The sequence below is a fragment of the Artemia sp. Qi Xiang Cuo genome, chromosome 18 (genome assembly GCF_049724085.1).
Source record: "Artemia sp. Qi Xiang Cuo chromosome 18, ASM4972408v1, whole genome shotgun sequence".
Classification (NCBI taxonomy): domain Eukaryota; kingdom Metazoa; phylum Arthropoda; class Branchiopoda; order Anostraca; family Artemiidae; genus Artemia; species Artemia sp. Qi Xiang Cuo.
Window position 1 is genome coordinate 47,851,648 of NC_142811.1, and position 15,142 is coordinate 47,866,789.

Sequence of the window (15,142 nt, forward strand, 5' to 3'; positions counted from 1 at the left end):
GACTTTGCAGTACAGGAAGTAGGGTGAATGATTGAAATTGATACAATTGTAGCGAATCATAGTAAGACAAAAATAAATAGCATAGGCGAATCAAAAACAAACATAACCTCTAAGGGTGATCAAGAATACCCAAATTTCTTTTCAAGGGATAAATCCCCGCTGCCGCAAAGAACTAGAACACACGAAACCGCCAGGCAGAAAACAGTACGTTTCCAGCCTGTAAAACCAAACAATTATGAAAATAACCCAGTAATAAGATGTTATAATTGTAATCGCGTTGGACATATCGCGAAAGAATGTCGTTTTAGAAATAGAATGGCAACATCATTTAATGGTGACACCACCAGATATACACGATATTACGGAAATGATTTGTTCGGGAGAACAAATTTTAGTAACAGGAGCGCACAGAGGTACACTCAGGACGCAATATTTCCACAATACCCTCACAACCGCCCACCAGTCATTCATAATGTATACCGACAAAACTTTTATAACTCTCCCCCCAATAGACAAAATAATTATCGGCCGACGGGAAACGCAGAATTTTCAAACCGACAGTAAACAGTTAACTGGCCCACGAGAAATGAAAATTTCTCGAGCCGACGGCACATGCAGCCAGCGCCAACAGCCGGCATTAATACCAGAAATACAAATTATCGCAGTAATACGTGGCAAAGGAGGATAAATGTGAATCAATTAGATACGCCTATGGGACCTCAAGTATCTGAACCTTTGACGCAAGCACCTACATATGAAATAAATTCCCAGGGAAACGCATCAGGCCCCTCACAAGAATAAATTGGACCCAGAAGGGGCCTCGAATATTTTATAGGTCCAAACCCATAGTAGTACCTTCCTTCAGTGATAATAATAATAAGTTACCCATATTAAATGATTTTTGTGTGGCAAATGTCTACTTTAAAGCTTTAGTTGACAGTGGTGCAACAGTTAACATTATAAGCTCAGGCATATTTAATATGTTACCTCAGCATATCAAGCGAGGGAAAAATGTCAATAATCCAAACTTAACTAGTGTAACAGGGCACAAGTTAGATGCAAAAGGTTCAATTCGCCTTGATGTAAAAAGGGATAACAGAATTTTCCCCACAAATTTTATAATATGTAGCAATTTTCCGTATGAAGCCATCATAGGTGCAAATTTTTTAAAGTCAAATAAAATATTGCTAGATGTAGCAAACAAAAGGCGTATATACCCGGCTAAGCCAGGGCGAGGAATCTCTTTCTAGAGAAATATTAACCGAAGTTGTAAGGAAAATGTAACAGTTAATAAAATTTCCGGCGGCATGGTGCCACAATCCTTTCAACCTCATGTCTCGCCACAAAGAGGACGTAACATAACAAGAAATCCATTTTATTATTCCGTGAAATATCGTAAAAATTAAGTAAATGTAGATAATAAGTTGATTGAATCTGCAAAAATAAAAATAGGAGATAAGCGACAATATAGATCAAAAGAAATCAAGGAAATAGTGGAATTGTGGAAAAAAGTAGGGAACCCCAATATAGTTCAAGGGGCAGCCAACATTATTGTCGGATAGAACTAGTCTAAACGTAATAGACAGTGAAAATAAAGAAAAGTATTATGGATTCGCAATACGAAAAACAAAAATCCCTCCCAGGACAATGCAAAGAATCCAAATATCGCAGATGATTGAACCAGTGGATAGCAAATCTGAAATATGGTTTGCAATCCCGTCAAAGGAAATTCCCGAAAATTTATTATGTGAAGAACAAATTATATCTTATGACAAAGGAGAAGGTTTCATTTGGGTGACTAATAACCATGAAAATGATACAATTACAATAAAAAATTGAGCGTGTTTGGTTCAAATCCAGGTTATTTCAGAAAATGACTTAAATAAGTGGGAAAATTCCAAAAGAAACCTAGTTAATGGCATTAAAACCTCAATTTACAAATACCCCCTAAATAAACCGCAATTTTTAAACAAGTTCAATATGGATCATATTACTGACTCATAACTCAAAGATAAGTTATTTTATTTATTGTGTAATTTTAGGGTTGTGTTTTCCGCGTCTTAATATTATATAGGACTGATACCGTTATATTAACATTTATTTTTAACGACCGGCAACCCCGTCACGAAACAGCCATATCGTGTACCGTACAAACACAAAGAGTGGCTAAAAAATAAAATTCATGAGTTAGAAAAAAATGAGATTATACGCCCTAGCATAAGTCCGTATTCAGCTCCAGTGATTTTAGTCCCAAAAAAAGAATGGCGACATGAGACCCGTGGTAGATTAAAGAGCTCTTAATAAGCAAGTAGTTAGCGACAAATTTCCCTTGCCAAGAATAGACGAGATTCGTGACTCTATTTCAAGCCAAAACAAAATTTTTACTTCATTGGACCTCACCCAAGGCTACAACCAAGTGAAAATAGCCGAAAAAGATGTCTATAAAACAGCGTTTTGTACAAGCAAATGTGGTTCATATGAACATTAGAGAGTACCATTTGGACTTAAGAAGAGTTTAAGTGTGTTATGCATACCTTGATTGTATTTATTAAGAGGATTAGAGAATATCATTAATTTTACTGATGATATGATTTGCGTGGGAGAAAATGTGGAACAACACTTAGCAACATTAGCTAAAGTGTTTGAAAAATTCAGAGAAGGCAATTTAAAATGCCGGCATGAAAAAGTTAATTTATTACAACCTAAAATAAAATTTTTAGGAGTAGTAGTAACGCAAGGAGAGATATCCCCAGACCCAGATAAAATAAAATGTGTTGAGAACCTCAAACCCCCTAGTACTATGAAGGAACTGAGAGGAATTTTAGGCCTCACTGGCTACTTTAGAAAATTTGTGCGAAATTACGCCCAAATTGCGAAACCACTCACGGAATTAACCAAAGGGAACTCCCAAAATGTTGCCTGGTCTCAGGAAGCCCAAACTTCCTTAGACCGTCTCAAAAAGGCACTCACCTCGGAACCCATATTAGCACTTCCAGATTTCGAGTTCCAAGTTTCCAGTTGCCGAGTTGCCAGTTCCAAGGGCATAGTTGCCAGTTCCAAGGGAAATCCGGTAGAAGTAAGCCAATCCTCTAGAGGAAATGTCTAAACAAAAAGTAATAGAAAAAGTCATATGCTATTCAAGCGGAGCCTTAACAAAGGGTAAAAGTAATTATTCCGCCACCAATTTGGAATTTTTGTCTATAATCCATCACTTGGATAAATTTAGACACTATTTGATTGGTAGAAAATTCATACTACGTTCAGACCATAAAAATTTGCAGTACCTGCGCACATTTAACAACCCCACGGGAATTCTAGCTAGATGGATTATGAAAATCCAAGATCTTGATTATGATTTTGAATACTTAAAAGGCAAACAAAACGCAGCGTGTGACTTCTTGAGTAGGTTCCCGGAAGATATGCCGTCGGAAACCGAACGAAAGGAAGTTAATGATATTAAAACTAAGATTAAACGTAAGAAAAACCAAACTAAATACTCAGTGAAAGAAAATAAGGTTAGTAACTCTCCCTAGGCTTTGGAAAATATGAAAATAAAGAAAAATAAGCATGGGATGTGTTTAGCACTTACTAATTATTTTTTGAATGATGATATGTTACCAGATAAATTCAAAACTCTTAGAAAAGAGATAGATAATTTTTACTATGATCTTGATGAAGAGATACTGTGTAGAATCGTGACTTCTGAGACAAATAGAAACCAAACCTCGATAATACCTGTGTTACCACAAAACTTAATAGTGCCAGCCTTAGAGTATTTTTATTCAGACACAGGCGTACATTTAGGGGCAATGAAGACGTTCCATAAATTGAAACAATATTTTAACGTACAATCTGCACTGACAAAACTTAAAGAATTTGTAAGTACATGCCAGGCATGCAACTTAAGGAAAAATCCCCAAGCTTACCCTAATCCCCCAATGGGAAGAGTTCCGGTAGCGAGATTCCCTTTCAATATCGTCTCGTTCGACCTATATGGAACAAGTGGAGGTTTACCTGTTTCTAAGGTTTACCTTCTTTCAGTCATAGATCACTTTTCTGGATTTACCTTAACAAAGGCTTCAAAAAATCAAAGCGCTTATGCCACAAGTAGGGCGTTAGCAAAATTATTTTTTAAATTTGGCATCCCACACAAGTTCATAAGTGACAATGGAAGTAACTTTGTTTCAAAAGTAACAAAAGACCTAATGAAATTTCTCAACATAGAAAAGTTAGTAACATCTCCTTATCATCCACAAGCTAATGGAAAAATAGAGAATAGGCATAAAATATTTTCGAATGTACTAAGTATTTACACTAAAGACAACTGGAACGATTGGGACCAATTCTTACCCTATTTAACTAATATAATCAACACCGCCTATTTTAGAAGCAACTAAAGACAATCATTTTTACTTACTCTTTGGTCGCGATTTTAGAATCCCATATGATGAAATTATCGAGTCCCGGCAATATTACAATAACTCACAAGATTATAAACAAGAATTCATAAATAGGATGAGAAAAACTTATAAAGTAGTAAGACAAGAGTTGGAAAAATGTAAAATAAATCAAGAGCTAAGAAACCTACCCAAAGTCAAAGGAAACATAAATTTTAAGATAGGAGACTGTGTCTACCTAAAAAATGAAGCAAAGAGAGAAGGCAAGAAACTTTCTAATAAATATTCCGGACCGTACAGAATAATCAAAATGTACGATAATGATTTTACATTTAAAATGGTGAGCTCCGATAATACAAGAACTTATAAGGCACATGTTAGCCGAATAAAAAGGGCCAAATTCCCGGAAAAATGTGTATCGTATCCCTCATCTACTGAATCCTCAGACGCAGAAGATAACCCCCTAAATCAAGATTAGCAGAGCTAAAACCTTTTAATTTCAAACATCATTATTTCGAAAACGAAATTGATCAAGAGAACTTTGAAGAATTCTTAGCTATGAAAAACCTAGTTATTCCAAAGAGAGAATCCCTAGTACCAGTGAGAATAAAAACGCAAAAAACCCCAAAAAGTTCATCGTCAGAGAGTGCAGGAGAACTAGACAATACGATATCTCCTAGAACACAATTTTTTCCTGATAAAACTTCGACTCCTTGTCCCTCCAAAAGATTTCCAGACGATATGGTTTCCCCCGCAACACCAATAGAGAGACCCCTGTCACTACAGGAGGAATGGAACAGAGCAGTAGAAACCCCGGGTCTCATTGTAAAGAAAACTTCTCCTACGGATTCAATTGGGACAATTCTGCGAGAAGCAATGGATCTTATAAATTATCCCATAAAAACTAGGCAAAGTACATTGCCTCGGTTTTAAAACCCCAAGGAAGACCGGGACGGACAATTCCATGATATAACAGTATATAAAGCCAAACCCAAACAATGGATTTCATGGAGGGAAACACAAATGCAAAGAATGCCCCATCCCCCTGAAGACATGGCATTTAAACAATGGAGAAACCCCGCAAAAACTTTTGATTCCTCCCAGAGTTCTCAAGAATCTTTCAAATCTCCCGAATTGAAATCACAGAGCGAGGACTTAGAGAATAGACCCTCTACTTCTAGAACAGTAAAAATTTACGAAGGACGGGCAGGTAATACCTCCATAACCTAAAGCGCCACCTCTAAAAGTTCTAATATGTATTCATCGGAATCTAATTCCTAAGAGTCCGATGGTGAATCAGACCAAATGGTAGTTAAAGAAACAGGGATATCAAAACCAACTTCAGCGACCGCACACGCAAAGGAAACAAAGTTGAAAGGGCAAGAATTTTTGAAAAGACAATATAAGAAATTTGACCTCATATCACTAGCTAAACCAAAAAAGAAAAAACCGCAAGAAGCAGAAGAAAAAGTAACGACACAGTCAGGCAGAACGGTCAAAAAACCCGACAGATGGAAGTATCCCTAATAAATATCAATTCGAGTATTCGTGTAGTAGGGTGGTTGTGTCCGCAACCTTCGACTAATACTTTCTTTTATTATTGGTGGAAGGGGGTGGATTTCAAATTCCTTATGAGAATCAACTTGTGAGCATCATCACAGAACTAGTAATATGTGAATAAAGTTAACCAAGTCAATGGTGAAAAATTTTTTTTTTTTACAAGTAATGTCAAAGCATTGGTGATCAGGAAGAAAGGACTAAAGTGGGAAGCTAATGGTTGGCCGATGGTGACAAATAGTGTTTTTAGGTCCTGTTTGGCACATTCTGCCTACCGGGTAGCTGCCTTACGAAAATCAACTATGCCCCTGCAAATGTGAATTAATCAATTGAACAACCGAAAATATATCCAGCAATTACAATTGATGATAGACTATGTCGTGGGGAGTCCAAGTTCTGTGTTAACGACAAACGATGTTTTATAAGAGCTCGTTGGAGAAACGGTGCCTATACTCCTCCGTGGAATTCAACTTATAATCCTACAAATTAATGTAAAGTCAATATGCCCAGTTGTTAAAAGTATGCCCCCCAACAAACCAAACGTGATCTCCCGGAGTTCCCTGTGGAAAAATTGACCTATGTCCTAACCAAGATGGATATTATCCAAACCAAGAAATTACCAGTATAGGAGTATCTAATTATAGACAAAATATTTTCAGATGCATAGAATGGCCACAGAATCAAAGCCCATATGTAAAGCAATAATAGATACTAAATTTATTACAATAATGAATGCGAGGGATAACATTATATATTCGGAAGCCATGGTAGTCGTGGACGAACAAGGAAAAGAGATATATGCAAATGAATGGGATTTAACCTACAACTTTAAAGGGTATGCACCCCACACTTATAAGTACGGATTAACACTAGCAAATACCACTAAATATTGCCCAGCTAGAGGGGAAGTGAAAACAAAATATGGAAGAAGAAGTGCAAAACAATTTGGTTTTTTTTTGCAGTCATTAATAAGATGCTTGCAAAAGAATCTCAACATCGAATATTTCTATTCTCAGGGACCACTCAAACTGAGCCTTTACTAATTGATCAGTGTAGAGCACCTAAAATTTGTTATAATATAGAAAAGAATCCCCAATGTGTTAAGTACGAAGGCATACATCATCCCCTATCAGAGATTCAATACTACAAACAATTTTTATTTGACCCAGAATCGGAAGAATACAAATCCCTAGGTAGTAAACTATTTCTGAAACGTATGAAAACACATCAAAGAAAAAGAGACGCACATAAAGATAACAGTAAGAAAATTAAAAGAAGAGTCTAAACTGTAAATTTAACAAAAGAAAAACATAATAACTATAATCATCATAGAATCCTCAATGTAGGAATTATCGTAGCTTCACCCGCAATGTTTTATTCATTAAAACTAAAATCAAAAACTTCCAGATATATGCTGACTTATGACGATTACTCACGCGTACAGCCTTAACCGAACCAAAATAAAAAGGAAATAATGATTTCACCGATCTCTTCGTTGAAAAATCAGAGAGATAACCCACTTGGAATGTCACTAGCCCCTTTAGGTAGATAATTAATTTACTAATAACATGAAGAAATTTTCTAGTTGCCCGCAATTAAATACACCACAATTAGTGTCAGAAACAGCACATCATATTTATCCACAGCGCCTCGCGTATAAAAAATGTCATAGCCTAAATAATAAACGAAACTCAGAGAGGAGAGAAAGTAACAAAATGAAAAATAAAATCAAAAAGGGTGAAAAAACGAGGATTTTGTCAGCCAGCGAACCATGAAGATGACAAAATATAAGAAGATATCTCGACAAGGACCTCCGCCAAGTCGTCCTCAGTGCTAAACAAAAAAGAAAAAAAAAAGAAAATCTAACCTTTCGAAGTTTACTGTACAAAGACAGAACAGACACTGAATAAAAAACCTGGCAGGAATCAATGAAAATGAATTTACCAAGATGATTAGGCAAGGATCTTTCGTCTTGCAATAATTTTAGCTGGTCTACAATTTCGGTTTTCATTAGATATGCAAATAGGTTCTTTTAGGTTTTTTCGGGTGAAAATATTGATTGAGTCCTTCAAGATTAAACTGTCGTAAATTGGGCTAAATGAAATATCTCCAGTATCTCTATTTATTGCTAAATTTAAAAGAAACCTATTTGCATATCTAATGAAAACCGAAATTGTAGACCAGCTAAAACTATTGCAAGACGAAAGATCTTTGCCCAATCATCTTGGTAAATTCATTTTCATTGATTCCTGCCTGGTTTTTTTATTCAGTGTCTGTTCTGTCTTTGTATAGTAAACTTCGAAAGGTTAGATTTTCGTTTTTTTTTCTTTTTTTTCGTAGCACTGAGGACGAATTTGCGAAGGTCTTTGTCGAAATATTTTCTTATATTTTGTCATCTTAATGGTGCTGGCTGAAAAAATCCTCGTTTTTTCACCCTTTTTGATTTTATTTTTCATTTTGTTACTTTCTCTCCTCTCTGAGTTTCGTTTGTCATGTATAGCCAGTGTGGTCTAAGAATGTATTTGAGCCTAAACAATGTAAATAATTTATTATACGAATATGCATTAATAAGAGTAGCAGAAGAATTATACTTTGTCACGTTACATTTCCTCCTAAAACCACCTAGAATGTCCCTAGAGGACAGATTAATCTTGAGAATAGTGGCAAGTCCAGTATACTGTAATTTTATCCCAAGGATAAGCCCCACAACAATACAAAGAACCAGATTGGCGGCTATTATGACATTTAGAACGATCCTCATGTTGAAATATCCCCTACTTCTGAATTTATCGCAGAAAATCTGTGGAAAACCCATGATGAGAATTGTATCGCAACAATATGGACCCTTAAATTTTTCACATTACTAATCGATCGAGGGTATAACTTATTAAATGGAGGAAAATTCCTCACAAGTTTGTATAAAAATTGCTGGAATTTTGACGGCATAAAACCCAAAATAAAATCCAATACATTGGAAGTTACCGCGCGAGATTATAATGACATAGAAAATTGCACTAAATCTTTTTGAAGAAGATGAAAATTTTGGATCCAAAGTATTTCCTAATTTTGATATTATTGTACGTGAACAAAAATGTTGTAATGCGTCACATATACAATTAATTTTTAGAGTAGTAAAAGTTATAAATAATCCAGTTTCCCTAGCCGAACAATGTCGTAAGGTAATTCGTGAAACTATGAATAAAAATAGCATAGAGAACACTTTGACTAACCTAGAACTTCCGAATGATCTGTTGGTCTATCTAATGCATATGGACACAAATGAAAATAATGAAAACAACATAGTATTTGAGTTGAAATTCCTAAGCACAAACGTGTTATCATGGGAAGTTCACCGCCTCAATACCATGCTAGCACAGTTAGAAATACGTGAAGCACTACCGAAAGATACGTCAATCTTGAAATTGAATATAGATGAGCATGGAAGGGCTCATATTTATAAATAGAATTAAGGTGTCCTTACGATAAGACATATCGTAAACCACCCTGTTTTAACATTTTACTCTCTTGAAAGTAAATATATATAATGTAAATATAATAAATCAAGTAAGTCGATGAATTAGGGTATATCCTATGATAAGTTAAACCATACAATTACCTCAACGCTCTCGTGTAAAAGAATAATTTTTGCATTAATGCAGAGCCTAATAATACTGCTTTTAATAATGTCATAAAGTCATTAAAAGATTGATAACGAAAATAGGCTACCAGTGTATTTATGTGTATGTTAATTGCTTTCTTATTTATATGCAACTTACTAAATACAAAAAAATATACGCCACTTGGCAATTGTTAACTAAGTGTTTGAAGTATATCTCGACCAGTCATAACAGTATACCATCACCAGAGTAAAAATAGAATTTCCATAACATTGCTAATTTTAAGATGTCGTTCACCAACAAAAACTGTACTATGCTTATAAAAAAGTCTTGTTTAGTCAATGATGTAAAATAGTTCGAAAATTAAATCAACAAAAAATTATCATAATAAGACGGCCCAATTTAAAAAATTTAAAATGCTTTAACAAAAAAAAAGAAGAGCAAATAAAATGAACTTTCCAAAAATAGATAAAATTAATAACAGATTAATTTTAGAAACAAGAAAAAAGATGAGGCTTAAGAACACCATCATAATCCTCGTTGTTCACGCAGCAGCCCAAGATATTGTAAAACATGGAGTAATATTTAAACATGAAAATTCGCTTTTAGCCAGGCATAATGCATGGAAAATCTTTATGAAATTGGATCCCAAACCATTTGAAACCTTAATCAACAAGTAACGAGACTGGAGAAAAACACGAATGAACTCAAAGAATCGATATTTCAATTCCTAAGATCAGATAAAGGATTACAGGCCAGTAAAATGATGCATAGTAAAGACAACAAAGAATTCCAAGTTCCAATAATCCCAAAACTAAAATCAAAATTCATAATAGATGATTTTGACAAAAAAATGGCAGAAATAGACACGGCACTAGGAACCGGTACCAAAGAAAATAGAAAGAAAAGGTCAGCGAATAACGTTGAACGCTTGTCGAAGGATCTTACTGCGATGAAACCCATAGAAAGTCCCAAACCATTGACCCCTAAGGAAGGAATACTTTACGACGGAAACTACGCGATGTTAAATAAATTACCGAGCCTATGGACTTTTCTCAAGGAATTATGGCAAAATCATGCTGAGAAAAATGTTACGAAGCAAATATTATCTAAACTCGCAAAGGAGAAAGACCAGACAAATTATAAACCTAAAAGAGTTGAAATTTTCAAATACACAGCATGATAATGGGAACGAAACCCTACCGAAAGGAAAGAAAAAGACACAAAAACAACCACGCCTGCTTATGAAACATCAATAAGAGAAATACAATCTTAAATGTCAGAAACTACTACGAACACAGTCCCCGGAATGAGCGCACTTAGTAAGTATTCACCTAAAAATTTGACCACACTGAGTTATCTAAAACCAACAATAATAACAAAATGGACTTGGTCAGAAGGGCCCACGTTTACGCGCACCCAGCCGAATTTCATATTTACTATAGGCTTAAGGGCAAGAATTCCAGTAAGGCATACCGAAACACAAACGATAAAAGTACAAGCGATTAAACCCGATAAAAGAAAAAATAATTATGAGAAAGACGAAGAAGATGACTACGTACACAAGAAATGTTGGACCATAGATGGTAAACGCACTTGTGCTAGATTAGCAATGGCCGACGAGCCGGTAAAAGAAAATATTGAACCATTACCTGACCTAAGCAATAAAAACGTTCAAAAAAATGTCAACTCACTAAGCCTTTTTAATATTATACAGATAAAGATTACAAGCTCTATTTGAGCTATAAAATACGGAAATACAAAAATTAAAACATAGTACGACGCGAATTTTTGAAGTATTTTTTCGAAGAAGCAAATATCGGAGATCCACAAGCCTAATTCCCATCATAGGAGAACTCGCCTCCCGCCTTTTTGGTTTAACAACGGAAGAGGACCTGAATATCCTAAGAGAAAATGTGAAAAAGTTAAATAATGCCATGAACATAACGTTACACGTCCAGAAAATACAAGCAAGTATAGCTAACTACCAAAGAGATAAAGTCGAAATGATATCCAAGAAAATCTCAAAAACTGTAAACGTAATGAACTATTTAAGGAATGAAGTTGATCGTGTGGTGACAGATTCGAGCCTTACCATGGTATCACTCGATATAATTACCATGTCATTACTTAATCTGGCAACAGATGTTAGTAAATTTGAGTTCACATTATTTGCCCTCACGGGAGGAACCTTGTCATACGACCTGGTAGACCCTTCCAACTTAAAAAGCATTTTAGATGAAATTAAAACACACCTAACGTTTGGTTTACATTTACCTATAGAACCGGAAGTATCAAATTTATTCCTTTATTATAAAAAGCTAAGAGTACACATCACGGAAATAAATGAGCAATTATTTGCAATAGTGACAATCCCATTGATAAACCAACAATCCATATATGACTTATACAAAATCTTGACTTTCCCTGCTAACATAAAGAGAACGAGCTAATTTATGACCATCATACCTGAAGCTAACTATTTACTTGTTGATCAAGATAGACGAAAATATGCCCTAGCGAACCCCCAAGATTTAAAAGAGTGTGTGTCATTCAAAAACTTAGTTTGCCAACTCACGTTACCTATTTACAATGTCAAGTCTGGATCTTGTATGTTAGATATATTCTTAAAAGACACGCAACAGGAAGAAATACCCAATTCGTGCGAAGCCTTAATAGGAAGTAATAAACGAGAGATATTCATACACCTTAGAAACAACCTTTGGTTATTTTCTGTCCCAAGAGAAACTGTTGGAACTTTTTCTTGCTACAATAATACGGAGAAAATCGACCCAATTTACAGGACCGAATTACTACTACAAGATGTGGGTACAATAACCATAAAACAAGGATGTAGACTGGTAACTAAAGAATCAACAGTTCAAACGCCGTTAATTACCACTAGCACAAATATAATAAGTCCTAAAATAATCAATTTTAAAGCAATCAACCTATCGTATACTATTCACAATATAGAGAGCGAGTAAATAAAAACCTCGATATGGTCCAAAATAGAAAAGAACAAAGGAGCGTTGCCACTTATAGAAATAAGAGAAGCAATAGACTCCCAGATTCCCCTATTCACCAATGAAGACCAGAGACTAACGTACGTAGATGAGAGGTACGGATTATTCTCAACCAATTTTTTGTGGAACATACTACTGACTGTAAGTGTCGTATTCGCGATTTCCTTAACTATAAGAGCCTTACTGAACTTCGATTATGGAAAAATTATGAGAATAAAAAGGCAAATCCCAAAGGAAGACCACGGGGAAGTGGCAGAAATGCAAAAGTTAAACCCAGAACCCCATGAAATCACCTAAGCCAAGAAAAAGGGAAGACATTAGGAGACAAGTGGGTAGAGAGGTCTCCATTCGTCCTTACTGTCTCTCTCCCTCCATGTAGTATCGTTTACGTAAAACCGTGCGGCTATGACGCTGCAACATGCGTTTCTTATACAGCACGGACGTGCGTGAACAGTGCAGGCATGAAATATGTTGTAAAGTCAGACCTCAAATTTAATGATGTAGCGTAAAATTTGTTTTAGCGATCATTATAAATGTATTTAAAAGTAATTAGGTGTTAAAAGAGATTCAAATAAAGTGTATGTAATAGCGTATGCTAAGGAGCATAATGAGAAACCTCGCTTCATAAAAATTAATCTCTTATATCATTATTATTCATGATAACCTAGAAGAGATTTCTATGTTTTAGAAGTTCCAAGGGAAGCCTCATAAATGTTTCCACACATGTAATGAAAATGTCATTTCGTTAAAAATCAATGTGTGAATATAATAATGTCATTGCATTTAAGTTGCCTTATAGAGCAAAATATACCCAATTGATACATGACCTATTTGTGTCGTGACTACTCATCTTAAAGAACATGTGATCCTGCCGAGTTATTCTATTTCAATAATTGGAACGGTATATCAAATACTAATCAGGCCAATGCATAGACTAGTGCAAGTATATCCCAGTAGCACCTATTTTCATCACGCCTCGACTAACGAAGAATACTCGCCATAAAGCCCAAGGTAATCTCATCCAAGCTTCGCACACCAAATTACGGATACACTTCGATCAAAGAAACGATGATCGTACAACGAAGAATAATGTCTTCAATAATCGTATTGTGTATCAGGTAACAAATCTCAGTATCCAGTACCTTATAAGCATAACAATCCTGAGAATCCAATTATCAAGCATAAAATGTAAATGAATACATCATTCTTAACAATAAGATTGATGAACCCAATTTAACATACCTAACGTGTTGAAGAACACAATTCAGCAGAATTTTTACATGTCGACGATTCACATGTCAAAATCCCTTCGACCATTTCTCTATTATGAGACTACAGAGACAATAGAAATACTACTGTAAATATTACGAGATAAATTTTGACAAGGACTTGGAAACTTGAATCGTTTGCTAAATCCAAGTTCGTTGAATGTTACAATAGGAATCACGGTGAATGACCCATGAGGGACAAATTACTCCTACTACAAATCAAAGACAAAATGTTAAAGGAGTTACTAAAGTTTGATGTTGACGCACTCAAAATTCAAACATCATTCCCCTACGATTCACCAAGGAATCACCATATAAGTTAATGAAAAAAAGCCATGCACGAACAATTTCATGAACTACAATATTTAAGTGCACGAAGGAACAGTATTACATGACAAATACATTCTCTACGTAATTGAAGATAACCCAAAGACGATACGCTATATCCTGTTGTCTTCAAATAATCAACATTTCTGTCATCAACATAATCCCAGTGCTCAAGACTTTAACAACAAAGCACCCTACAAGACATTTAAGAACAACAGGCGAGAACGAACCCTATTGGCAAAATTCTACGCACCTGCAACCAGAAATTTAATAATTAGAAAAATCATTTTGTCTGAGATGAACGCATCTATAATGTCATATTAACCTGCGAAGAAACTATATATGAAGTATCTTAAAAATTCTGTTTCAACAAGACTAGCGAAGGAACATAATTTGCAGCAGAAAAAGCCAGTATACTAAAAGACACGTAGTGGTAAAATAGGTGTGAACTTCTATCACGTTTTATTAACTTTGATAACTCGACAATATTGATATTATATTATTGGTGTTTACATAAAAAACAACCCCAGTGAAAATGTTTCTATTACCAGTGAAATGGTAATATAATAGTGAGTATTATAAATTATTCATGTATGTATCACTATATGTTTAGGTAGAATTATGTGTAGTATTGTCATATTATTCGTTTAATTTAGCATAAGACAGGAAACATAGTTATTCCGTAGCTAGCATAGATAGAAAAAATTTAAAGATAATCTTGAAAAAAAAAAATTTAGTAGTAATAGAATAATATCAAGTTTACCAAATATCGTTAGAAATATAGGAATGATCACTGTTAGATGTAAAAAAAAAACCTTTGTGTAAGTAGCTATCTTAGTCCGGTAGAGGAACTTAGCAAACTATATGAATTAAAGTAAGAAAAGTAACATAGAAAAAAAATTTCAATCACTTCTGATAGACAAATTTCAAAATAATTTAAAACCTAAGGG

General features: G+C 34.9%; 1 protein-coding gene across 1 annotated transcript in view; it reads right to left on the reverse strand.

The window, feature by feature from the left end:
- Positions 1 to 15,142, reverse strand: part of LOC148941581 (uncharacterized) — a 194,480-nt gene that overhangs the window by 141,979 nt on the left and 37,359 nt on the right. Inside the window, exon 2 of the mRNA XM_089104205.1 lies at positions 2,971 to 3,102. Within this exon, the coding sequence (XP_088960331.1) occupies positions 2,971 to 3,102 (132 nt within the window). The remainder of the gene's footprint in view (positions 1 to 2,970; positions 3,103 to 15,142) is intronic.